General features: G+C 44.7%; 1 protein-coding gene across 7 annotated transcripts in view; it reads left to right on the top strand.

The window, feature by feature from the left end:
• The window catches only part of LOC138295844 (zinc finger protein 544-like), a 374,158-nt gene that overhangs the window by 44,740 nt on the left and 301,925 nt on the right, over nucleotides 1-27,493 (top strand). For all 7 annotated transcript variants that reach the window (XM_069234415.1, XM_069234420.1, XM_069234416.1 and 4 more), the window contains exons 8-9: nucleotides 16,779-16,889; nucleotides 17,799-17,900. In XM_069234415.1, the coding sequence (XP_069090516.1) occupies nucleotides 16,779-16,889; nucleotides 17,799-17,900 (213 nt within the window). The remainder of the gene's footprint in view (nucleotides 1-16,778; nucleotides 16,890-17,798; nucleotides 17,901-27,493) is intronic.

The following is a 27,493-nucleotide window of genomic DNA, read 5'->3' on the forward strand; positions in this document are numbered from 1 at the left end:
GCGGCAGCCCGGGAGGGTGCTGCGCTTCCGAGGTGCGGTGTGGCCCACTACAGGGGCCCGGTGCTGAGCCGAGTGCCAGGGCCCTGGAGACTGTTGCGCCCGACTTGCTTGGCCCCCTGGAGAGGAGCCCCCGGACGAGATGGTGAGCGGGCCGGGGTGCTCTTGGGCTGCCTGGCGCTGGTGCGGTGCAGCTTTCACCGACGCGGTGGGGCTGGGCCACCAGTCGGCGGTGCAGGCGGCCCGCGGTAGCCCTAATTAGAGCTGAGACAGGCAGCGACGTGGAGGAGGGCCACAGATTGCCCTGGAGTGGAGAGGTCAGTGACTGCTGGTGGGAGTGCGAGGCCAGGGGGGACTTGGTCCCCTGGTGACTACGTGAAGAGGCCACGGCTGAGTTGCTTGTACAATCGCAGTAAGAGGTCAGGAGTGATGGCGGCTTCCAAGCCCAAGTGGGATCGGACAGTAAGGGACATGCTGACCGGAGCACGCCCGGAGCCGGGCGGGGTGCCTGAGGGGCCGCCGGCTGCGAGGCTTTCAGAAGCAAGAGGGGAGATGGCAAAGGACGAGGGGGCTCCTGTCACGAAGGGCTTCCTTTCCTCCTTGTTCGACTCGCTCCGGAGTGATCTGCAGGAACTCCGTAGAGACATTTCTCAAGAGGTGAAGGAGTTGCGAGTTGAGCTTACATCCCTCGGTGAACGGGTGGCACAGGTTTAGGAGGGTGAAATCTCCCGTGGTGAGGAGGTGGCAGACCTGCAACAGGAGTTCATACGCTTGCGGGAGCAGCAGGATCTCCTTCAGATGGCGGTGGAGGACCTGGAGAATCGGTCGCACAGACATAATATCCGCATTAGAGGGGTGCCGACCGAGGCTGAGTAGGACATTGGAGACTTTGTGGTGGTGCTGTTCCGCTCGGTCCTTGGCCTAGAGGAGGCCCAGGAGATTACCCTGGATAGAGTCCATCGTGTGGGCCACGCTGGTGGAGCCGGGGGACCATCCGCCGGATATTCTGGCATGTGTCCACAACTACGGACTTAAAGAAAGCATATTGCAACGGGCACGCAATCTTCCGCAGGTCCACTTTAGAGGCCATCAGCTTCAATTATTTCAGGACCTTTCGGTTCGGACTTTGCAGTGGCGGCGTGAATTTAAGCCTATTACAGAGCATCTGCGTGCACATGATGTGTCTTACTCTTGGGGTCACCCGTTCCGTCTTGTCTTTCGATGTGGGGGGGGTTAGCTTCGCCAAGTGAAGTCAATATCGGAGGCGAACCGGACCCTGGGCTTGGAGGGGGATAACCAGGATCTGGGTGCGAAGCTGGGCCTCGTCGGCGGGGATCGTCCGTGCTGGCGGAGAAAGGAGAGGAGAGGGAAACAGCAGCGACCTACTGCATTGGAGCAGATGTCGGAGCGCCAATCAGCAGTGAGCAGCGTGGCAGCTGGGACAAGTGCCCAAGCGCTGAGCGGCCGAGGACGGCTGGACTGCTAGGGGTCGCTTTATTGCAGGCCTTTGGACGTTTGAGAGGGGCCTCGGCGGCGGAGTTGCTGGACTTGGTTGACAAACTTGTGTGGTTCTACGGCCCTGCTGAGACTTTGTCCTCTTTAGGGATGTGTGTGAGAGGACTTTTATGTTGTGAGCACCTGTTGTGGTTGTATGTTGGTATGCTTCCCAGGAAGTCTGGTCATTGGGTGTCTTAGCGGTTTGGCCATGTGGTTCGGAGCGGCTGGGGTGTTGTTTTGGGTCTTGATCCCTCCGCGGAGCTCCTCCCCTCCTGAGCGATCTTCCCTTTGCAATGCTTACAGTTAAGTGATTAAGCTTGAATGTCCGCGGGCTTAACAGTCCAACCAAGCGGTTGGCGATCCTGTCGGGTCTTGAGAAATCGGGGAGTCCTATTTGTTTGTTACAGGAGACACACTTATTGCATAAAGACACATTTCGCATGCTCTCAAAGTGGTTCCCTAGACAATTCTGGTCTTCAGCAACTACGAAACACACTGGGGAAGCAATACTGCTCTTGAGGACCTTTTCTGGGGAAGTAGTGGGGAAAATACATGAGGTGCAAGGCAGGTGTCTGGCTATTAGAATAAGAGTTGGGGCCTTCTCCTTTACTATTGCTTCCCTGTATGCTCCTAATGCCCAGCAGGAAGCCTTTCTGAGACAGACTGTTTTCCCCATGCTTAACTCGCCAGATGGCGCCATTTTGGTGGGAGGAGATTTTAACTTGGTGATGGATAATGAGCTTGATCGCTTGGGTCACCGCTTTGGGCAGGCTGGGGTGTTGTTGGCGACGGGCGTCAGTGGCTGGCTGAATGTGGTTTGGAGGATGTGTGGAGGAAGGCGCATCCCACGCTTCAGGATTATTCCTTTTACTCAGCAGCAACCAAGACAAATGCACAGCTCAATCTTTTTCTGGCCTCGCAGGAGTTCATTTCCCGGGTTAGGGAGGACACGATTGAGCCTCGAGCCTTGACTGATCATGCTCCTATTACTGTAGAGGCTACCATGGATGTGGGCCGGGTGGGTACTTCGGGCTGGCGCTTTAGGGATTTCTTGTTCCAGAGTGGGGCAACGGTGGAGTCGCTCCGGCGTGCGATCACGGACTATCTTAGCTTTAATGACGACAGGAGCACTTCTTTGGAGACTATGTGGAAAGCTCTGAAGATGGTGGTGCGGGGCGAGGTGATGGCGCTGTCCGCGAGAGATAATACAGCAAGGAGGGAGATAAGGGAGGAGCTGGAGCGGAGGGTGGCCGTACTGGAGCGTTCCCATTAATCTACTGGCGAACCCAGAATCTGGCGGGAATTGGAGAAGGTGAGGCAGCAGCTGAAATGGCTAGCTTGGGACAGGGCGTAGTATGCAGTAGTGCGACTTAAGCATAAATATTACATTGGGAGCAATAGGTGCGGGGAGCTCTTGGCGCACCGGTTGCGAGCGCAGCGTCGACGATAAAACTGGTCCGGTCTCCTTTCGGAACGGAGGCGCGCACGAGTGATCAGATTCCAGAGGCGTTTGCTGAGTTTTACCGGGGCTATACGCGGCGGATGAGCGGGACAGTGTGGCTCTGGATTCTTTTCTGGAGGGCATAGCAATCACTCCTCTTGGTGAGAAGGAGGCGTCTTTTCTGGACCAACCGATAAGGTCGGAAGAGGTCTTATCTTCGATTTCACGCCTAAAGGTTGGGAAGTCCCCTGGCCCTGATGGTTTTACGGCATTCTATAAGACCTTTTGCGTGGAACTCGCACCGCTTTTGGTGCGGCTTTTCAATTATTTTCGGACATCGGGGGCCCTGGCGCCTACTATGTTGGACGTTACCATTGCAGTTATACATAAGCTGGGGAAAGACCCAGAGGAGTGCGCTTCATATAGGCCGATTTCGCTCCTGAATATAGATGCTAAGCTATTCATTGGAATTCTTGCCTATCGCCTTAATCTCTGTATGCCAGGTCTTATTGATCCGGATCAGTCAGGTTTTATACCAAACTGACAATGTAGCGACAATACGAAGCGGCTTCTGCATCTGTTAGACAAAATAGATCGATCCCGTAGGGAGGCGCTTTTCCTCTCTATTGACGCGGAGAAGGCGTTCGATAGGGTTCATTGGCTGTATCTTTTCCGGGTACTGGAGCGTTACGGACTGGGCCCCGGTTTTAGGTCTTGGATCCGATGTGTCTATTGGTCTCCTAGGGCGGCGGTCCGGATTAATGGTGTGCTTTCTTTGCCATTTCCTGTCAGGCGCGGGACTCGACGGGGATGCCCGCTCTCTCCCCTCTTGTTTGCGCTATATATGGAGCCCCTGGCGCAGCGTTTGCCCCTTGGAGCCCCTTGGTCTCCGGTGTGAAATTCGGAGGTGACCACCATCTCATTACCTTGTATGCAGATGATGTGATCCTCATCCTGGCGGAGCCTGCGACTTCGCTGTCTGCGCTTATGGAGATAATCGCTGAGTTTGGCCAGGTTTCCGGATTCCGGATTCCGGGTGAATATGCAGAAGTCCAAGGTCCTCAGTTTGTCGGTAAGCTTGGACCACGAAGAAGACTTGAGAGCTAGATACCCCTTTCTTTGGTCGTCTTCGCGTCTTTCCTATCTAGGGGTTGAGTTGGCGACTTCTGCTGCAAAGATTGCGAGCTTGAATTACACGAAGTTAGTTCGTGAAGTACAGCGAGACCTGGAGTCTTGGGGGAGACACAAACTGTCCTGGCTGAGTAGGGTGGTGGCAGTGAAGATGACAGTCTTGCCGCGTATACTTTGTGTTCGAGGCGTTTCCTCTGACTCCACCACCTCTGTAGATAGCAACTCTTCAATCGGTGGTTCTGAGATTTGTATGGGAGGGTCGGCCGGCGCGTCTCCCGCTATGGGTTTTATATCGCCCTAAGGGCGAGGGGGGGGCTGGCGAATCCCTGCCTTTTGTGATATTTTCAGGCAACGCAGTTGCGTTTTCTTTTAGAGTGGAGTCACCTACTTACTGAGAAACATTGGTGCTTTATGGATCAGGCGGTGGCGGGCTCTCATATATGGAAGGAGCCTTGGCTCCGGCATCGGCACAGGGCAGGGGGACTTTATTCTTCCCTTATCACGGGAGCAACGTTACGTATTTGGGACGCGGTGGCCTTTCGATCGGGGCTTATGTCTTTTCCGTCTCCGATGACACCCATAGGCGCGAATCCTGACTTTGAGTCTGGGCTCCGTGTGGAAGGTTTGAGACGGTGGTACGAGGGGGGCTGCAAGAGGGTGGGAAGCCTCTTTGATGAGCAAGGAGTGTTGTCCTTTGATCAGATGAGGGAGGCGTATGGCTTGTTAGAGGCGGATAGGCTGATGTATTATCAGATACGGCACTGGGCCCTGTTGCCGGCTAACAGAGCATTAATAGATAGGCCTCTTACGCTGTTCGAGAAATGGCTGTTGATGAAGAAGGATGATAAAAGAGTAATTTCAGAACTTTACTGGCTTCTGCAAGGGGAGTAGCGCCCGCCTAAGTCTAAGGGGCAGTTGAGTTGGGAGAGGGAGCTGGAGAGGGAACTTTCGGATGAGGAGTGGGACAGTATATTTTATAGAATACATCATACGGCCTATAATGCAGCGGGGACAGAGACAGCATATAAGGTGGCTTCCTACTGGTATTATACTCCAGCAAGGATACACGCATCGGACCCCATCAGATCTAGTCTCCGCTGGACAGGGTGTGGAGGCACGGACACGATTGTGCATTTACTCTGGCATTGTCCCAAGCTCCATCGTTATTGGGAGAGCATTATAGATATTGATACAGCGTTCCGTACTACGATCCCTAGATTTCCATTGTACATTCTGCTGGGTTTGCCCAATCCACTCACCTTTCCCCTGAGATCGCTAAAGGGGCGGCAGATGGCCCTGGCTCTCAATGCGGCGCTGCAGCTGTTTCTAGCCGTGTGGGGTATGGATAGGGTACCGACATATGCCTCCTGGCTCCAGAAGCTGTGGTTTATCCTGGCAATGGAAAAGCTTACCTTGACCTCTCAGCAGTGGGTGGGTGACTTGGACATATTATGGAGGCAATTTCTTCAGATTTTATCCACAGAATTTACAGAGTTGACATGCCCGGCTTATTTGAGAGTTTTGGGGCTGACTTGAACCTTGGTCAGAGTGCCTGTTTGGAGAGATATTTGGGAGGGCTGGGGCTATGTGGGAGGGGCGGGGGAGCGGAGAGACGGGAGGACAACATGGACTCTTGAAGGGAAGCACTGTTGGTGTGTTTTTAGTTATGTGTTTGCTTGGTTTATCATGTGGGGGACTCACAGCTTGAAAGACTTTTGTGCGTTAGCCACCTGCTCATTGGATCGCAAGGAAGTGGGCTGGCGGCGAGGTCCCTTTGGGCATGGATCAGGGATTTAACGGAGGGACTCCTGTCTGCAGATCTGGAGCTTCTCTGCCGCGGTGGTGCATTTTATCTGCTGAGCTGCGATGTGCTGTATTTTATATGTTTATACGTTTAAATCAATAAACAGATTTGATCCATAAATATGATCTGGTTACTCCTTCCAGATTAAAATCTACCACTCAAAAGTATATGAGGACTGTCCCAATGTTAGTCTATTAAAGAAGGAGGCCTCAACGTAGTGGAAAACACATAAGTACATGTCCTGCCTTTCACCTACATAGCACTCTGTTTTATGGGTTACCAATGGCCTACCTTAGGTGTGAGTTGTATGAGGCAAAAGGGGAGTGTAAGGTTTGGCAATCGATTTTAAATGCCAAGTTGAAGTGGCAGTAAAACTGCACACACAGGCCTTGTAATGGCAGGCCTGAGACATGGTAAAGGGGCTACTTATGTGGGTGGCACAATCAGTCCTGCAGGCCCACTAGTAGCGTACAAGTAAATCAAATATGCCAGTTGGGTATGATCCAATGTTACCATGTGTAAGGAAATGCCTCCTTGGCATGGTTACCCCCTGACTTTTTGCCTTTGCTGATGCCAAGTTATGATTTGAAAGTGTGCTGAGGCCTGCTAATCAGGCCCCAGCACCAGTGTTCTTTCCCTAACCTGTACTTTTGTTTCCACAATTGGCACACCCTGGCATCCAGGTAAGTCCCTTGTAACTGGTACCCCTGGTACCAAGGGCCCTGATGCCACGGAAGGTCTCTAAGGGCTGCAGCATGTCTTAGGCCACCCTGGGGACCCCTCACTCAGCACAGACACACTGCTTGCCAGCTTGTGTGTGCTGGTGGGGATAAAAAGACTAAGTCGACATGGCACTCCCCTCAGGGTGCCATGCCAACCTCACACTGCCTACAGGTATAGATAAGTCACCCCTCTAGCAGGCCTTACAGCCCTAAGGCAGCGTGCACTATACCATAGGTGAGGGCATAAGTGCATGAGCACTGTGCCCCTACAGTGTCTAAGCAAAACCTTAGACATTGTAAGTGCAGGGTAGCCATAAGAGTATATGGTCTGTGAGTCTGTCATGCACGAACTCCACAGCACCATAATGGCTACACTGAAAACTGTGAAGTTTGGTATCAAACTTCTCAGCACAATAAATGCACACTGATGCCAGTGTACATTTTATTGTAACATACACCCCAGAGGGCATCTTAGAGGTGCCCCCTGAAACCTTAACCAACTACCCGTGTAGGCTGACTGGTTTTAGCAGCCTGCCACACACCAGACATGTTGCTGGCCACATGGGGAGAGTGCCTTTGTCACTCTGTGGCTAGTAACAAAGCCTGTACTGGGTGGAGGTGCTTCTCACCTCCCCCTGCAGGAACTGTAACACCTGGCGGTGAGCCTCAAAGGCTCACCCCCTTTGTTACAGCACCCCAGGGCACTCCAGGTAGTGGAGTTGGCCGCCCCCTCCAGCCACGGCCCCACTTTTGGCAGCAAGGCCAGAGGAGATAATGAGAAAAACAAGGAGGAGTCACTGGCCAGTCAGGACAGCCCCTAAGGTGTCCTGAGCTGAGGTGACTCTAACTTTTAGAAATCCTCCATCTTGCAAATGGAGTATTCCCCCAATAGGGATAGGGATGTGCCCCCTCCCCTCAGGGAGGAGGCACAAAGAGGGTGTAGCCACCCTCAGGGCTAGTAGCCATTGGCTACTAACCCCCAGACCTAAACACCCCCCTAAATTCAGTATTTAGGGGCTCCCAGAACGCAGCAAGATATATTCCTGCAACCTAAGAAGAAGAGGACTGCTGAACTGAAAAACCTGCTGAGAAGACGGAGACACCAACTGCTTTGGCCCCAGCTGTACCAGCCTGTCTCCCCACTTCTAAAGACACTGCTCCAGCGACGCGTTCCCAGGGTCCAGCAACCTCTGAAGCCTCAGAGGACTACCCTGCATCTAGAAGGACCAAGAACTCCCAAGGACAGCGGCTCTGTTCCCCAAAGACTGCAACTTTGCAACAAAGAAGCAACTTTGAAACAACACACGTTTTCCGCCGGAAGCGTGAGACTTTGCACTCTGCACCCGACGCCCCCGGCTCGACTTGTGGAGAACAAACACCACAGGGAGGACTCCCCGGCGACTACGAGACCGTGAGTAGCCAGAGTTGACCCCCCTGAGCCCCCACAGCGACGCCTGCAGAGGGAATCCCGAGGCTCCCCTTGACCGCGACTGCCTGCTTCAAAGTCCCGACGCCTGGTAAAGACACTGCACCCGCAGCCTCCAGGACCTGAAGGATCCGACCTCCAGTGCAGGAGCGACCCCCAGGTGGCCCTCTCCCTTGCCCAGGTGGTGGCTACCCCGAGGAGCCGCCCCCTTGCCTGCTTGCATCGCTGAAGAGACCCCTTGGTCTCCCACTGAATCCTATTGCGAACCCGACGCCTGTTTGCACACTGCACCCGGCCGCCCCCGTGCTGCTGAGGGTGTACTTTTTGTGTTGACTTGTGTCAACCCCCCCCCCCCCCCCCCCGGTGCCCTACAAAACCCCCCTGGTCTGCCCTTTGAAGACGCGGGCACTTACCTGCTGGCAGACTGGAACCGGGGCACCCCCTTCTCCATTGAAACCTATGCGTTTTGGGCACCACTTTGACCTCTGCACCTGACCGGCCCTGAGCAGCTGGTGTGGTAACTTTGGGGTGGCTCTGAACCCCCAACGGTGGGCTACCTTGGACCCAAACTTGAAGCCCGTAGATGGTTTACTTACCTGCAAAAACTAACAAACACTTACCTCCCCCAGGAACTGTTGAAAATTGCACTGTCTAGTTTTAAAATAGCTATATGTCATTTATGTGAAAACTGTATATGCTATTTTGCTAATTCAAAGTTCCTATATGAAATACCTTTCATTTGAAGTATTACTTGTAAATCTTGAACCTGTGGTTCTTAAAATAAACTATGAAAATATATTTTTCTATACAAAAACCTATTGGCCTGGAATTGTCTCTGAGTGTGTGTTCCTCATTTATTGCCTGTGTATGTACAACAAATGCTTAACACTACTCCTCTGATAAGCCTACTGCTCGACCACACTACCACAAAATAGAGCATTAGAATTATCTCTTTTTGCCACTATCTTACCTCTAAGGGGAACCCTTGGACTCTGTCATGCTATTTCTTACTTTGAAATAGTACATACAGAGCCAACTTCCTACACCATGTTTGAGAGGACATATGTACTTTAGCACCAGTTAGCAGTGATAAAGTGCACAGAGTCCTAAAACCAGCAAAAACTGTGTCAGAAAAGTGGAAGGAGACTTGCAAAAAGTTGGGGGATGACCACCTTAAGGCTGTCAGGTCTAACAAAATGTATAAAATAGGTGCTTTCAGCCAGCTCTGTTAATTCATTGGTCTGTTGTCATTCACTTGTTTTTCATTTTCTAAAGCATGGGGAATTGACTGAGTCCAACCACACACTGAGTAGCTCCCTTCAGTGGCAGGGACTACCATGGGAGTGTGTCATTTTTGAGACTAAAAATATTTTTATTAATTCATTTTTGTATTGTTTATTTTGGAAATGCAATCCATAAAACAGAACAGAAAAAGTGTGCTTAAACATTGTTTCAGGCTTTGCAGTGAGATAAAAAAATAAAATCGGTTTCATCACGTTTCTTCAGATACATCAAAAAAAGAAACAGTGATTTATCATAGGTCAGCTTGTTGTGCACAGGATTTTTTTTTTTTTTTTTTTTATATAATTAATGCACGCAGATGACTGGATTTTTCCCACACTATGGACTATAACTTTGTCACTACTTGAACTTAGTATTCTTAAGGCCTCTAAGTGTTGCCTGACTCCCAATTGACGGCAGATTGGAAAAGTCGACTTTTTCTATGGGGAATTATAAGCATCACAAACAAGCATTTTCAATGCAACGGGTCTCGCATCTGTTCGAGTTAGAGCTATTAGCGTTGTAAAGCAAAAAAAAAAAAACGCGATGCGTGGAAAATAAACAGATAAAGTAGTCCGGACTCCAGGCTGAAAACATAGAGCCTCGTATGTTTTTGATACTTTACCGGTGCTGAATAGGTGGGCTAAACACTGGAAAAGGCATGACGTATGCATGCCTTTCACAAATGAAAGCAAGTGGATTTTAAAAGACAAGCCCACAAACCAATGTAAGTGACTGACGTGGCATGGGCGTGGTTTCAAGCCCAAAGACAGATTACAGAATGGACAGAGCACTTTGTGCTCGCCCATAAAAGAAGTGTGAAACCGTTTCAGGTACTTGCCCACATACTTGACAAAGCCCACTTCCAGTTTTTAGCCTACCTCAAGTCATACAGAACACCATTAGTGATAAAGTTCTGTTTCTGAATTTGGAATAAAGAGTTTTCTATAATTCTGACAATATATTATATAAATAGGCTCAGAGGGATAAAATACATTTATAATCTAAAAAAATGTGTGTGATGGTAATCTGGGTTAAATTTTCTTAATCTTCTTCCCATTGCACTTTATAAGATCTTTCTTTCAAGGCCGACTTTGTGATCAAAGTTACCTCAATGGCGAATCCCAGAGTTCTTATAACCCCAGATGGAATAAAGAATCCCTTACATACGCAAGCCAGGAAATACCTTGATATTTGAAACTATACTGGAGTTCATTCAAAGCAAGTTCATATGAAACTAGCTCTGGCATATAATGTAATAGAGTAGGAGTCTCGCATTTAACACATGAATAAGGGGGCGGTGGCCCAAGTCAATGAGCAGCGGGATTAAGGGTGCACTATGTTAAAGGTTAACAAGGGATTTTAAAATTTGTTTTCTGTTATTACCAGGATAGTTAAGTTCTCATTCCCCCATAGCTCAGCACCATAAATTGCAGAACCTAAAACATTGATGCTGTAAATTTCCACAGGTGGGCTAACAGTACAATTGTTTTGTTTTCTTAAAAGTTTTTAAAATACCTGCTGATCCATGTTGGAATTCCAGTACACTCTTGGTGATCTGTGAGTTCCAGACTAAGGGCCTGATTACGACTTTGGCGTAGGGGATTACTCTGTCCCAAATGTGACAGATATCCTGCCCGCCGAATTATGAGTCCATTATATTCTATGGAACTCTTAATACGGCGGGCAGAATATCTGCCACATTTGGGACGGAGTAATCCCCTCTACCGAAGTCGTAATGAGCCCTTAAGTTACTTATTCCCAAGTAATCAAAATCTCTAACTTGCTCAGTTTGCTGAGGGCTGGCTCTCAGAGTAGCCCTGTGAAATTTATAGGGGTTTAAGGTCAGGTATTTTGTTATTGACACATTTAGTTCCATTCCACTTATTTTACAAAATTCGATGAAAAGGTCAACCAGTGCCACCAGTCCGGCTGGTGTCTTCGATATCAAAAGCATGTTACTAGCAAATAAAAATGCTGGAATTTTCATGGAGCCTATTTTTAAAGGCTTACTATCATAGATGTCAAGAAATGTAATCACATCATTGGTAAAAAGCAAAAAAAGTATTGGTGCTAGGACACGTCCCTGCCTGAACCCTTTTTCAACCTTTATCTTGTCACAGAGCTTACCCATCAGTGCCCATCTAATTTAGGCATAGTTATCATTATGTAGTGGAATTATAGTGGACAAGAGGTTTTTGGGAAGTTCCCAAGTTCTTTGACGACTTCCACAGCTTATGATCGGGAATCATGTCATAGGTCGACCATGGGTCTACAAAGGCAACGTATAATTGCCCTTGCTGCACCATGACGGTTTTCCAGTAGATTATACAGAAGGCCTGGTCTTTGGTGCTGATCTTAGTCTGAAAACTCACCTGCAGATGGGTAAAACTTTGTTTTAATTTATCCATATCATTAATTTATTTAGTTAGCATCTACTGGCAAATAATCTTTGGTAAGCTGTCTATAAAACGTATTGGTCTGTAATTTCGAGGATCATCCTGTGCATCTTCTTTAAAGATAGGGATAATCTCTGCCCCAAACCAAAACTTTAGCATCTCTGCCCCCACTAAAATGCTATTAGTTAATATGTTGAGAACGGTAAGATAGGGTCACCATAACCCATATCAGCAACATATGAGTCTCCTGGGATTCTGTCTGGGCCAGAAGCCTTCCCACTCAAAGTATTAAGGATAGCATCATAGGTTTCATTCAGTGTAACTGAAAATGCGCTACACCAACTCTTCGACTCATGGTCATCAACAGTAATTGAAATTGTTAAGTTGCATAAACCTTGGGCTCAATTAAAAAAAACTCAACTTTGAATGATACATGTAAGCTACCATGGGCAACAAGGTGCCAAAATGATTTTGGTTACTTGCACAGGCAGCGTTTGTTAAATCTTGACACATACCCCTGTCCCACTCAATTTTTTGTTAGTTCTTCCTAGCTATTTTTATATCAGACTGGACCTTGCCTCTTATCGACTTAACTTGTGAGTGTAGCGTCTCTACATTCCTTAATAGACCACTTTGTCCTCGGTGTTGGTCTGGTACCCATGCTTACTACCCTAGTGATTAAACCTCTAAGGTCGTGGAACAGGTACTCATGATAGCCATTATACTACTATATGTGCAAGATTTGCATTTGGATAGGATGTTCGAAGTCTTAGCAACTCATGTTGTGTAAGAGAAATCTTATCTGGGCAAGACTTTATTTGGGACCATTTAAGTGTATGTTTATTGTTTGACAGGCTAATATTCTCTAACTGGATAGGGGTTAGAAATGATAGATGTACATGCTAAGTAGTCCTAAATAGTATATATGTAAAGCATTATGATCCGTATCTGGGTGTTCAATGCCTGTCATGTCTTTTAGAGAAAAAGAGAGGCGAAGGTCAGGCAAAAAATAATTAACTCAGCTAGTGCGTTTGGCATGATTCTATGTTTTTAAGGTAGATCTGATGGAGTTCGGCCATTACAAGCTCTGAGACCCAGATGTACCGTAATTCTTATGCGTAACGCTTATTCCATTGACTAATTGGTGGTAAATCAGCCTTCAGAATTCCCCATTTCATGTCCTCCTCTTCAGTAAAAAAGTGCTCTGATTTATTCAGTGGCTTGAATGTTGTATTCAAGTCTCCTGCAACTTTTAACAGAATCTTGTCGGGATTAGCTTCTATAACAGACTCTAACAATGATAATGTTGGAGAATCTACATTTTATTCATGTGCCATGATTATATATAGGTTTGCTACATAAGCCAAATTTCCCCTAGGGCTACAACATTTCAAAACTAGTATTTTAGAAGAATCAATCAAGTCAGCTGTTTTACATGATAATTTAACAAAGCTCTGACCCATATCATTGGACTCATGGTCTACCTTGACTAGTAGAACTAGGGTTCACGTAATAACTGGAATAAACAGATCTGTGGACTGGATTAGTGGATCATGTTTCTTGGAATAAGCATAGGTTAAAGGAGTTAATGAATAGTTTCCAGATCCAGTCCAGATGCCTGCTGATCCATGTTGGAGTTCCAATACACTATTGGTGATCTGTGAGTTCCTGACTAAGTTATTTATCCTTATTCCCAAGTAATCAAAATCTCTAACTTGCTCAGGGCACCTGGAGACCTGGTATGTTCCATAATAGGAGGCTTTTCACCCCCATTGATTTGATTACTGGAGCATGGGTACTATTTACAAATCATTGTTCACCAAATCATGTCTCCTTATCCATGATCAGGGCAGCTCTTCTTTGCTTTAATAGGCTGGCTTTTGGGAACCATTTTCCTTAACTTTAGGATCGGGCAGATTGTATTTCAAACGGCTCAAGGATGTGTCAGAAGGATTAGAGTGTAGTTCAAGGGCTATCACTCCATCACATAAATAAGTTAGCCAAAATTCAATATAATCAAGATTCTCGTCAGGGGAGCATAACATCTGGCCTTAACAATATTAGATTATACACCTCACAGTAATTACATATTTATGAATCCAGTTGATGATCTTGTTAATCAGTGATGGTTCATCCTCTCTCTTGCCAGGACTTAGCTTTTGCATGTTGTGCATGTATATTTTATAATTTGCTGAATTTGACTTGGCCAAACTCACAGTAGATTCTTCAGTATGAGGCATTCAGCTGTGGACAGTGTATCATGTGGGATTGTTGTCCCAACATTCTAGCAGTTGATATTGATTCACACCTGACTGATGGAGCATTGATGAACTACTGGGTAATTGATCACTTGTGCGAGAGAAGCTACTAATACTTCTGTTTTCAAGTGCCGGCATTCAACTTCAGCTACAGCGGGCCTGCACAGGGGCAGATCCATCCCTACCTTGTAGGTTAGTAAAGTAGTTCCAAAACTCAAATTGTGTCACAGCATCAATGACTATTTTGGCTGAAATGATCCACTTTGTTCTCTGTGCTGGACTTAATTATATTTTGGAATTTCACTCTATATCAGTGGTCTCCAAACTTGTTAATGCTGCGCCCCCTCCAGCTGAAAAATAAAAATCCTTGGGTCCCCCCCCCCCCAAAAAAAAATTATTCGCAATTATTTTAGAAAGATTGCAATGTTTAAATATGGCTAGACCTATTTAAACATTGCAGTTAAGTACTGTTACCTTTTTAACAATGCAGTAACATGCTTCTGCTTAAAAAAAGCCCTGCTATCTGTAAAATGTTTCTTTTGGCCAGAGCCTGGCGCCCCCCCGGGATCACTTGAGGCCCCACTAGGGGGGGCCCGCACCCCAGTTTGAAGACATTTGCTCTATATTGATCTTAGGGCTGCAATTTCATCCTTTAAATAATTGATGCTTTCAGCGATATTGGTAATCCTCGTTTTCAGAGAAGATTCCGGTTTTTGGCTTATGCATCCTTTGGTCATAGAAAGTTCTTTAGATGGCCTCTCACGGGCCAAGGAATCAAATCTATTTTTGACAGATACCATTATTTCATTTGGAGGGTAAGATCAGAGCTATTGTTTCTTGCGGGGCATGAACCTGTGCCTTGGTTTGATTTTCGTTTCCTCCATAGGAGGTTTAAGCATCGCATAATTTGGGGGTTTTCTTTTGGGGTCTACAAATGAGCTTTGGAATTGGTTTGTCATATGAGGGGACAACTGTGAGTGTCTGAGGTTTTAACATTGTCTCCACTTACTCTACTAGATTGTCTATTACACTCAAAGAACAGTTATTTGATCCTTTTACGATCCTTGTGCAACTTCAGCTGTCTTCTATTTACTCATTATGCGTATTCGCGCCACAAGAAGTAGGAAAACTTATGCTGGATCTCGGAAGTAAATTTGTTCAGTATGTGAAGATCAGAGTGCTAAGTTACACTTCAATAACAGCTCTTTACGAAGTTAGGCAGAGCAAAAAAGAAAGCATTTTTAAACTTGTCACCAGTAATGTATCCAATAACAGATCTGGGCAATCAGAGCTTAGAGGGTGCTAGGCCGGGCCTTCTTCAGGCTCCGACGGGTCCACTCTTGGCCCAATCTTTGTCTGGGCACTTCCCAAACACATCCTGCCCCACTGTCCTCAGGGGATTGCTTTATGGCCCAATGGCTTTCAGGCTGGAAACTCTGCCCCATGCTGCAAGAGCTGCTGGAGCAGGCAGTGTGATTCCACTCAGGCAATGACCTTAGCATGAATCTGTTTTTTTATATTGGTGCGGGTCGGCAACTCGCCCAACAAAGACATTTTATAAAAACCATGGCAAAATGAGCGGCGTTACAGCTAGGAGGCTAGAATCCAACACCATGTCCATTGGCTTTGACAGTGCTTGTTTCATTTGAATGAGCTAATGTAGTGGTTCCCAACCTGTCGTCCGGGGACCCCTAGCGGTCAGTGAGGCCTCTACAAGGGGTCCACCACTGCTTAGAGCATTAAATATTATGCACAGATTAATACATTTTATATTAAAAAAAAAAAGTCACTAAATGTACAAGAGAAAATGTTAAAGCATACTGTATTTGTCAAGGAATTTGAAATTGGAGGCTAAAAGTTGAATTAGTATCCGCAGGTTTATTTGTGGGAGCAGTACAGGTGTATCAAATAGAATATAGTATGGATAATGTGTAACTTCAATTGAATTTAGAAAAGCTTCAACCCTTCCTATTAAAATTATTTATTTTTAATTATATTTGTTTGCAAATTTAAATAAAGTGTTATCATTTATATATGTGTTTGACGAATGCTTGGTTCTGTATTTTGTGTGTGTTGTTTTGCATTTCAAATCATCAACGGTGTTGAGGCTGGGGTCCTCAGCTTCCATTAATGAATCACTGGGGGGGGGGGTCCCTGGATTCTAATAATGATTCAGTGAGGATCCCCGGGTTCCAATAATGATAAAGTGGGGATCCACAGAAGTCAAAAAGTTAGGAACTGCTGAGTTAATGAATGTATATACCTTCAATTTGTAGCTCTATGCATTCTCCTCAAAACTTGTTCATAGCAGTGAAAAAGTATGCTTAGCATTCAGAAAAGGTCATCTTCCACTCTTTCCAAAAATTAGGTAGTTTATTTTGTTGTAGATAGCCATCTGAATTGCCTTTATGGCAACAAACCTTTGAGCTGCAAACAGTTAGCCACATTTTGTAATGCAGTGTTGTATGTGTATTTGAAAAGGTTTCTTATCAGATGAGCAATGGACATGACTCTTGGCCCAATGTCTGTAATACCTTTGGGTTTTTAGTCACTTTCTGTTAATTTGTGCTGGCAGCGTGTTCTCAATTCTTTTCAAAATGTCCTCAGGGTTGCTTGGCTAGGCATGTTACTGGGTCTGATTAGCTCACTTCTTTTGCTTGTGTAGTGCAGTTTGAGAGTATGTGCCACCTCTGTGGAAAACACCCTTTGATATTTGAGCACAGGGTGATATTTTTTCTGTCATGTTATTCAACATTTTACCCCTTTACAAAAAGGTTTTCTTATGGTTTGTAATACTTAATTTTTTTTTTTTTTTTTAACAGGGCATGCTGTTACACCATTAGATATTTCAGTGTGCATAAAAGAAGAAGAAGAAGTATATTCTGTGGAGCATCATGACATTGAGAGAATGGACTCTGGCAGCAGTCCAACAGGTGAAACAATAATCAGTTAATTGCATCTTCCTGCTCAGAAGGGAGCATGTGATGTTTTAATCATGTATGGGGAATGTCTATCAGATGACAGTTTACACAAAGATAATATATTTATTGAAAAAATGTATTTGATGTTTTATCTTTTTACGTATTTGACTTGCTTATTAACAGCAAAAAGAACAGATGATGGCTGGAATGCTGAACAGTGCAAACATTCACTGCCAGTCACAAAGATCTGGGCATAATCCATCATTTGTTTGCCCTAAGTGGAAAGGGTATGCCCAGACATGGGCCCCATGCTCACTGCACCACAGTATTCAAGCTAGCCTAGCTGATGAGGGGTGATACCCCAAAACCAGTCCTAGGATGATTGATTCCGGTCCGGGGAGGACCTGGCCTTGCAATTCAGGCCGGACTGTTCCCTTGGAGAACAGGGTCAAGACTGATTTGCACATGACTGGGTCCAAACTGGGGCAGCGGGTGGGCAAATAAACGATGGATTAAACTCAGATCTTTGTGACCGTGGGTGAATGTTAGCATTGTTCAGCATTCCATCCATCTGGTATTTTTGCTTTTGTCGCCCTGAGTGGGAACATTATGCCCAGACATGGGTCCTGTGCTCACTCCGCCGCAGCATTCAAGCCAGCCTGGCTGATGAGGGGTGATATCCCGAAACCGGTCCCAGGATGCTTGAATCTGGTCCATAGCGGACCTGGCCTGGCAGTTCAGGCTGGACTGTTCCCATGGGGAACAGGGTCAAGTCTGATTTGCATATGGCTGGGTTCAAACTGGGGTGATGTGGGCAACAAAACGCTGGGTTAAACCCAGAACTTTGTGACTGGGGATGAATGTTTGCATTGTTAATCATTCCGTTCATCATCTGTTGTTCTTGCTTTTGTTTATTAACAGGTGTTTCCACAGTTATTTCATTTTCTGTTAAAGAGGAGGACAGACACCACCCCATAGACCAGCAGGAAACTGGGGAAGAAGAAAGGATCATTAACCCAGCAGGTGAATGAATTATCCTTATGTATATTTATATTTTGATCATGTGCCAGCCTAATTTTCAGCAAAGCAATAAAAGAGGAAGAGATGCATAGTAAACATAAAAGAGGTATCGTTGAGCAAAATGAAGGTGACAAGATAGACTGAATGTGGATAGAGGATGTTCCCCTGAAAAGCTAGAAAATGTCTGTTTAGCGTTGGACCAGAATCTCTTCGTGGAGCAAGGGAGTTGAAGAAGGTATTTAAGATGGGTGCATGAGGGAACAGCAAAGGGAAGGTGGTATGGGGTGAGGTGTTGAGCTTCCGCAAAGTCTGAGGTCGCTCTTATGTGTTCCTTTCTCTCTCAGTGGGACCCCTCTATCCTCTTTTTTTTTTTTTTTGTATAGAACCGACAGTTGGTTTATAGAGCTGTTGAGATAACTAGGTAATGACCAACAGGAGCTTTCTTATTGGTTACTAAGTAACCTCTCTTAGAAAACGTTTTCAGAAACATTTTTAGTAACCTCTTTAAGAAACATCTGTCTTTGTGTCCATTCCCAGTTAGACGAGAAGGCGTTGTTTATAGATAACAACTAGATATTGTGTGTTAAAAAAAATAAATGAAAACCCCCAAAATATTTCAGACACTTTTTTTTAAGATGCCCAATCACAATGCAGTAGAAGCCTCTATAAAAACCTCTCCACCCTCACTTGGGAACCCCATAGAAATATTTTGAACCCTCGATCAGTTTTTTTTTTTCTGTGTTGGGGAGACAACAATGAGACATTAGCCTTTCAGAAGTTGTATTTATGTCATGATAAAATAGTGACCACTTTTTGAGTATTGCCCCTGACTACTGATCATGAGCAAAAAGTGTTCCCTCACACCGTTTTCCACAAGTGTGCAAATTCCTATTACTATACTGTGTTAGATAAAGGCCTGGTATTGAGCTCTGTGAGGAGGAGCACCTAAATTGTTAATCATATTATTTGCCTCTCTTGTCTTGTTAATAGTGCTGTTTGAGAGCGTACTGCAAGTAAAAAAAAGTGCACGTCTCATATTCCTACATTTATGAGCTCAAGAACAATAATGGTGCATGCCCACTTTTCCCAGATGTCATGTTTCTGTGGGTAGAAGTAGAATACAAATATCCATGCTTCAGAACATGTATGCAAAAATCCATAGATTACATTTTAGCATAAATTCTTGACTGAACAGGTTCATGATGGATTTCTTGGGGTGTACAACACTTACTAAATATTTTGATATAGTCCGGGAGATGAAATGTCACTGAAGAAAATGTGCCCAACCCAGTTTTTTTTAAAGTTAATTCAGAGATCCCGTTCATGTCCTGCTTGTTTCAGCATTGTAGGGGGCTACTGTATTTTTGGGAATCTCTAAATTCAGCAGGTCCAGATACAGGGGACTACATCTCAGGGTATACCTTCTGCAGTGGCTTGTTCTGGTGTGGATGACGGAATAGAAGTATTATATTGAGGAAATGTGCAAAAATTCTGAAATACCATACTCTTATTAATTTTATGAGATCTATTGATAACTTGGACTTTGGAGAACTATGTTGTGGTCTTCTGTTAATATATGTGATGGCATGCTTAGATGGTTGCAGTAGTGTTGAAATTCATTTTGTGAGAAACTTTGCAGTATTGTGACAAACATGTTAGTTTATCCTGTTTTATGACGCTGCAACTAGGCTTGCAATGGCAAAAAGAAGAGTAAGGAGGTAGGAAGAATGCACTCTAGATTAATTTATTGTGTGCTTGATTGAATCGGTCTCTATAGAATCTTTGACTGAGCGACAGAGAAGGGGTCCCCAGCGTGCAATGGATAAGACAGTCCTGGTAGATCTTCTGGATAATCCTCCCAGTTTGACAAGCCAGCGACCTGTATGCATACACTGTAAACAACCATCATTAGTGATCTGAGCCCCATCCAGGAGTAAAAAGAAGTAACCCATAGGTCTGCACAGAAGAGGAGCAGCTATTGTAAATGCTCGTTTGGGGCAGTTGAGGAATAATTGAGGATTTGCCCACGGCATATAGCAGGTATCCATGATAAATTCCCTATGGAGCCCGCCCAGGAGCGAGACACAAAAGAGTCTGTCAGAGACATATGGGGAGTAGCCCCCTGCACAGGATAAACACATGCATAGCTAAAAGTTATTTAAGTCTATCTAGGAGCAATAGAGGGCAATCTGTAGGTATGCACTGGATATAGGCAGATGAGACTGAAAAGCCAAAATTGGTGGTGCATGCCAACAAGCACAAAATCTATATAAATGTGGTGCTCAACAAATCAAGGAGGGTATGGCCTAATGTCATGTTCGACAAATAACAGCTATCCATTTGTCAGCACCAGGGTACAAATCAAACATCCGTGATTGTAATATAGAGGCTTGCATCGATTGTCACAGTCTCTCTGATCTCTCTATGCACACACATCTCTTAATTGTGTATAAAGATTGTGAGTGTGTTTAATACACACCTGTACAGAAATTAGCCAGACTGGCTTAGAATTGAATACATGTACCCTTGTGTGTAAACCTTTCTACTTTTCACCAACCTGACTGCAAAACACAAAACTCTTTCTAAACTTCTCCCCACTCACCAAACTTGAAATCCTAATTGCAATATTAGTTTATTGTGTGAGTTTCAAACCTGTAGTAGTGAAAGAATAAGATGCAATCTATAGCTTTTAATCTTCATTTCTTTCCTCTTACCCTCCCACCAAGCCACCACCATGGAAATTAGAATGTTTCATGTGATGTACTACATTCATATCTTGGAGTTTTTAAAGTGTTCCCTCTTCTCCTCCAGGTCAGCAGATGGCCTTCTTGTCCCACTCCTTCACGCACATATGTCAAACACCTCATATATTTGTGTTTCTGCTGATTATATACAAAAAAGGTGTTCACTGTAGCCATGAACCAACTTTTTTGAGCAGTTATGAAAGAGACATTCAACTTTGGGATTCCTGTAACTACTGTTCCTCTTGATCAATCTGCACACATTTTAAAGGATCAATGTTACGTTATTATGTGCATGTACACTTTAAGAAAAATGTGTAATGTGTTAAATGGGGTCAAAATGAAAACACGTATATGTATTACAGGAGCCACTCGTTACTTCTGGTTATGTCTGAGTTTCCATTGAAAATGTGATTTTTTTGTTGTTGTTATTTTTCTAAATTTGGTTCCACTTGTCAAATCTGCATGAACCTTACCCAAAAAAAGAGAATCTGAGTTAGATGTTACATGTCAAGTTTCATATCCAACTAGAGGAGGATAATAAAGGGCGTGAGGGTTCACAACAAGGGTGTTGCCAATTTCAGCTCCCTTAGGAAAACTTGTTCACTGCTATAGCAACCACTGAATGGAATTATATTAAACGTGGCATGAAACTAGAGATGTTCTGAGAGTAGTGTTTTTACTTGATTTTTGTTTAATTCACTTTGTAGTAATTCTTGTTGTAATATGTTTTGGACAGGCTTCGAAGGATTAAATCGTAGAGATACCTGGACAGCTTAAAAAGTGTTTATTGATTTACTCACAACTTTAGTACAGTGACAAATTTGCATGATATTTGGCAGACACTTCACATATTATGCTCACTTTTGCTGCTTAGTTTTAGTATTTTTAGGTAGAGCATAAGCGCATGTCCTCTCGTATACTTTTGTTTACTTTTTCTGTGGGCTTAAAGCCATTTCATTTGTTTCTTACAGTGTCATGTATAAATCCTTGCTTGCTAGTGTTCAGTCTTGCCTCTTTGTTCCTCCTTTTTCTCTTTGGGAGCAGGGACTAACTACTATATAAGTACGCTTTGTTGTGTTAACCTGTTCTCTGGGGGACTTTTTTTCCCTTGGTTTCCTGCTCTCATTCGGCAAAGCTTCCCTTTACATTTGCAGAGCATTCTTGCTCTCAGCTTAGCTCAGTTGTAACACTGTTTCTGTAAACAGGGCTGTAAATCAGGATGTACCAAACACCCTCATCGCTGCTCCCACTTCTGTTTCTGTAAACAGGGCTATGATTTTTGTCTCCTCACATTTGCTGTGCTTTCAAAACTGCTCCCCGCTCCCCTCAGGGTACCTGTTTACTTTTATTTATGCAACTTCAAAGTCAAAGAACTTCAATTAGCAGATCAATAATAGCTGCGCTCTCTCCTCTGGCTGCAAGCACTGCCTGATGTTGGTTGTCCCTCCTTTTACCTCCCACCTCCACGGCTGTGATTCATTCACCCAGTTCCATCTGCCCCTGCTACCTTACCACTTCCTGACCTGTTTCTTGAAAATATATTTAATTTTACTTCGTCAGCCTGAGTCTAAGTTCACTGCTGTCCTCAGGCGCTGGTATGGCGCAGGCTGCAGCAGCTGTGCTCCACTCTCGGCTGACCGTGAGTGACTAGAGGACCGATTGACGGAGTGAGACTTGTTGCCTCTATGGCTCGCATTCAGGTCTCTCATCTGGATATATATTTAATTTGCAGCGTTATCCTGAGCCTGCAGCTCACTGCTCTCCTCCGGCTGCCCTAGAGGAATATGTGCCATTGATCAAATTCCAAAAAAATGAATAAATCTTCAAACAGCGGGTAACTTGTTTCTGGGAAAAGGAAGAACTTTTATATATTCAATATGATTGATTCGAGCCCGGTGGGAGCTTACGTATCTATGGTGAAATTACATCATCCTTTCTTTACACTGGAGTAACTTACTAATGTTTAATGTGCTGGATGAAAACAATTAAGCAGTGCTGTTCTAGGAAGTTGATCTTGGAAGCAACAATTATTGTGATTTAATGCACATTGTCCTGATGATGGTCTCATCAAGGGTTTGAACCTTGGGAGACCGAAACATCGACCTTATACTCTCAATGACGCAGATCTTTGCACCAGCTGCTGGAGTCCCTTGTTTGAAAGACTACATCTAGGACTCAAACCTTTTGTGGTTGGAGAGTCAGTAGGGTTGGTGCTCTCCTTCTGTCCCTTGGATGTAAAGGGATTGTGGACTAGAGGGGTCACCATTGCATTTGTGTAAGAACAGAATAAAATCCCTATGTTGCTTTCCTATAGTAATGGATATATTATTAGTGAATATATACAAATTCTACATTTTCCCAGAAACAAATTACACACTGTTTGAAAATGTATTAGTTTATGGAATTTGGTCTATGGTTAATTACAACATTAATAGTATTTAATATTGAAGAAATATTTGTATGCAAATAATTCCTCCATGAACATTGTGTGCTTTACAGTTTAGATTACCCAGTTGTGGGGAATATTGGGTTACCCTGTTTATTTGTTAAAGACATTGACACCGATTAACATAAGCGACCACGAAAACAGTAGGGCCTTGCAAACTAACAGAAGTCAAGGTGTCTGAAGGCAGTGCTGGGCTTGTTAAATTGAGGTTAATGAAACCTGATTATATTAAGATTTATAAGATGACAGACGGAGAGTGATATACGAATAAAGATACTGTTATTCAGACATCAGTAATTCTGCCATCAGTTAATAGAAAAGCCCCTGGGGTGAGCATTATTTACACATTTCAAAACCTTCTACGTATATTATCTCAGTCCAGTCACTTTGTTCTTAAACAATGTATTACACTCTTAAGTTCTTATTGTTCAATTGCGATGCCACCTCAGCAATTTTCTTCTGAATCTTGGGCAGAATATGGTAAACAAGTGCTGCAGCGATGTCAATTACGCACAAGACTGGAGCAGGAGAGGAACGGCCTAAACCAGTGCAAGCAGATCCTGGCAGCAGGCAGCACTGCGTCCTATGGAAAGAACGTGACGTGACACACAGTCTAGCCTACTTGCTACCATCCACTGCCCCTACCACTATTTCTGTAAATGCGGTACTGTCTGAAAACTACCAGACGGCGGGATAGCTATTGAATGACGCCCACTCAAGGATCAGGCATAAACAACATCACTAACTTGCCCATGCCGTTAAAGAAATTGCGTCTTATAGTTGGGAGGTGTGAATAAAAAACGTTAAGGCATACCACTTCTTATTGCATCTGTTTAGAGTTTAATAGGAAATGTGGCTTATGTGACTCCATAGCTCACTGACAATCAAAACATCCTCGGGATCATTCCAGGAGCTGCTTAAACAGACAGAACGTGGGCAATAGCAATTCTATTAATATCTGCTATGCGCTCATTCTTCTGAAGAGTCAGTTAAGAAAACCTGTCCACCACAGTCTTGGCAACATCATCAGCCAATGACAAAATGTCAGTGTCCCATTGGCAACGCACATAACAAATGTGCTCTGCCAGTTCACAGGAAGAAAGGGCCAGAAACAAGTGGTGAGAGCAAGTGAACATAGTGTGATAAGTAGTGACGTTGAAATAATACCCTGCATTCTGGTGGCCCGACCCTTTAGTGCTGGCTTGAAGAGGGGATTGAATGTATAAGCATTTTAGACCTGTAATTACACAAGGCACACAATTCCACTATGTATAATTTCAAAACAAACTACATATTTCCACTCCGCACCACATACATCCCCTACACTCAAAACCAAAATGCATAAATAAGACAGTCATTTACAACGCCAATAGCTTGAACTCTCGCAAATGCAAGACCTATTGGATTGTAAATGCTTGTTAAGTTCAAGTTTATTTTATTTATGATACGGAACTCCCATGGATCCATATAAAAAACCCATAAAAGTAGAAAACCAAAACCTGCATAGAGAATTTATATTTCCCATTTTAAAAGAAAAACGAATTTGATAAATAAGTTATTACAAAGATAAAAAGCATTTTAAAAAGTTAAAAATTCCATAGCAGAACATTTTGCTTGGGGGAGCAGAAAAGGCCTGTAATAATTCTGAAGCCGTGCGTTGGGAGAGTTTGAGACAAATAGAACGTAACCATCTACGACGGCATAGCAGCAAGGCCGGGCATATGAAAACAACATGATTCAGGTCTTGTAATCTCTGTCAAAATGGTGATCAAGTAACTGAGGACCCATACCATCTAGCCCGCAATGTATTGAGAGGGCACAGCCCATGTTGCAGTAGGAGCCAGAATCTCCTAACCCCATGAGGTAGGTTCCAGCTGAGGTAGGGCTGCATTTCCTTCAATCGTATAGTATCAATTGCAGATTGGAATCTCTGCCTGTGTGCACAGGCCTTTTTATCCAGGCGGAGGCTTGCGGGCGAAGTTACTTGCCTAATTATGGATTTTAGATGTAACAGAGGAAGTGTGGGAATGGATGTTGGATCTAACTGTAAAAGATCTGTGGCATATGTAAAATTCCTGCCAATGGTGTATTTCATTCTGCTGCCGGTCAGAATTTCTTTTTTTAACAATGACCTTAAAGAATCATCACCATAAGTCATCAGGCTAACCACCCAGCGTACGACCCCGGCCAGCCCTTGAATAAATGCGCTTCGCAAGCCCTTCTCAAGCCTTTTTTTTTTTAAAACTTTGTTTATTGTATTTTCATGAAATCGTAATAGCCATAGTTACAGGTGTATTTACAATCAGCTGGGTGATGAGAGATAAGACAATTATTGAAGGCAGAGGATAAAAAAGATAATAAACAATCAAAGAAAACAACGAATGAATCCAACTATGCGCAGGTTATTATATCATATGGCATATTGGGGTCAGGTCCTTCTATTGTATCGAATGCACTCTGGCGATGAAGTCCCCTCCGGCGTCTTCCCTCCTCTTTGTCGTGCATAGGGTCTATCCCATTGCACAGGTGGGGGCTCCATCCCTCTACCATGGCTAGCTCTATTATCTATACACTATAGCGTCCCTCACCCCGCACCACGAGTTGGCTACAGCCTCGGGGGAGGGGGTGGTAACCCCGGCTTATTCTCCGTGCTGTCCATCCCTCTCATCCCCCACCCTCCCAGTCTCCCACCCCCTCAGTCCTCCTCCATTATCGTCTCTGCCTCCCCATGTTCTACTGTCCCCTCCTTCCCCCGCCTCCGGGCCTCCCAAGCCTCCATTATTTCTGTCCACAGTGGAGCCACGGTCTTGTCCGTGTCCCCCTCGCCTCCTCTCCCTGCAGCACCTTCTGTTCAGCCTGGGCCCATCTTGAGACATCATTCCTCCAGTCCTTAAACCGTGGCCCCGTCTGGGACTTCCAAGCCATTACAATGCGGCGTCTGAACAGGACCAGGGCAAGATCCAGAAATCTACTTCCCAGCCCTTCTCAGCCTTAAGGTTGCTGCTGAGAGGGCAGGGTTTGCGGATATAAGATTCCTTAAGACGTGGCCCTCTAGTTTATCAAGAAAACCCCATTTAGAAACTTCAACATGTTCTGGGCCATAAAGTAAAGCCGGAGGTATCTTTGCCTGTTATACCTCTAAGAGGTGTTTGAAAGACATTTCAAACAAGTTGGCCCTATAGAGGGCGTTCTATCGAGTAGCTTAGGATAGAGACTTGTTTTGGTTATGTTCTACGTGTGGCCTGTCCCTGAGGTTCCCGCAAACAGTTTTACCCAAAAAAGTATATGAATTTACCCTTTCAGGTTTCTGAGCTCCAAATGACCAGCAGAAACTGTTGTATTTAAACCTTTTTTTTTGCCATGAAAACCCAAGATTTTGCTTTTAGAGCAAATTATTTTTAGGAAATGGGCTTCTGTGAATTGTCTGAGGGCTTGAAGGCGGTTGTTTAGCCCTTTTGGGGTGCAATCCAGTATGACTATATCATCGGCGTAGAGCAAACAGGGTATTGGTCTTCCTCCCAATATGGGGGTGAAACCCTCGCTCCGATATAAGTGGGTGGGTAAGTCAGAGATGTACAAGGAAAACAGCAACGTGGCCAACATGCAACCTTGTTTTAAACCACTCTAAGTTGGAATTTCATGGGACAAGCTTCTGTCTCCCCCTAACAGTACCCTACACCAGGTGGAGAAATGGAGGACAATCACCAGATCAAAGAGAATACTAGACATGCCTAATCTTGAGAGCTTTTTCCACAGCGTGGCACGGAGGAATTTTTCTGGTTTCATAGCGGCACTGAACAACCTGGGACAGGATTTTACTCCAGATAAGAATATCATGTTTTGTAGCTAAAATAGGGATTTCATCAGGACCCATTGCAGTTGAGCTACGCATGCCTCTAATGACATCCTCAATTTCTTTTATAGTGGGGTATGTATGTGAAGGGTTGGCACCAGTTTGAGGAAGCTCCACGGTATTCCCATTGGATGCATAGAGACCAGATATGAAAATGGACCAGCTTGTTTAATTGATGGCTGTTGGAAGGGATCTAGTTCTCGTGCCACAACCATCCGCTACCAGTGACCAGAAATGCCTTGAATGGCTGTTACATTCTGGATCGATGTTAGGGAAGCAGCTTTTATCAGTAATATCTCTTTTTAAACGCGCTCTTAAATGCCTTCTTCTTCTTTTTAAAAGCCAAACTGAGTATGCCTTTCTAAAGTGTATTCCCTGTATTGTTTACGGGTAACAACATTGATTTCTTTGTTCAGTAAGGGTAGGGTGCAGGGCTTTACCGTATGCTTGCTCTGGGCCTTCTGATGGGTGATTGTAATTAGCTGCTGCATGAGCTTGGAGAATTTCTCCCAAACGTTACCTGCCCAGTTTTCAAGATTGCCTGGGGTGGTCT

The sequence above is a fragment of the Pleurodeles waltl genome, chromosome 5 (assembly GCF_031143425.1).
Source record: "Pleurodeles waltl isolate 20211129_DDA chromosome 5, aPleWal1.hap1.20221129, whole genome shotgun sequence".
Taxonomy (NCBI): Eukaryota; Metazoa; Chordata; class Amphibia; order Caudata; family Salamandridae; genus Pleurodeles; species Pleurodeles waltl.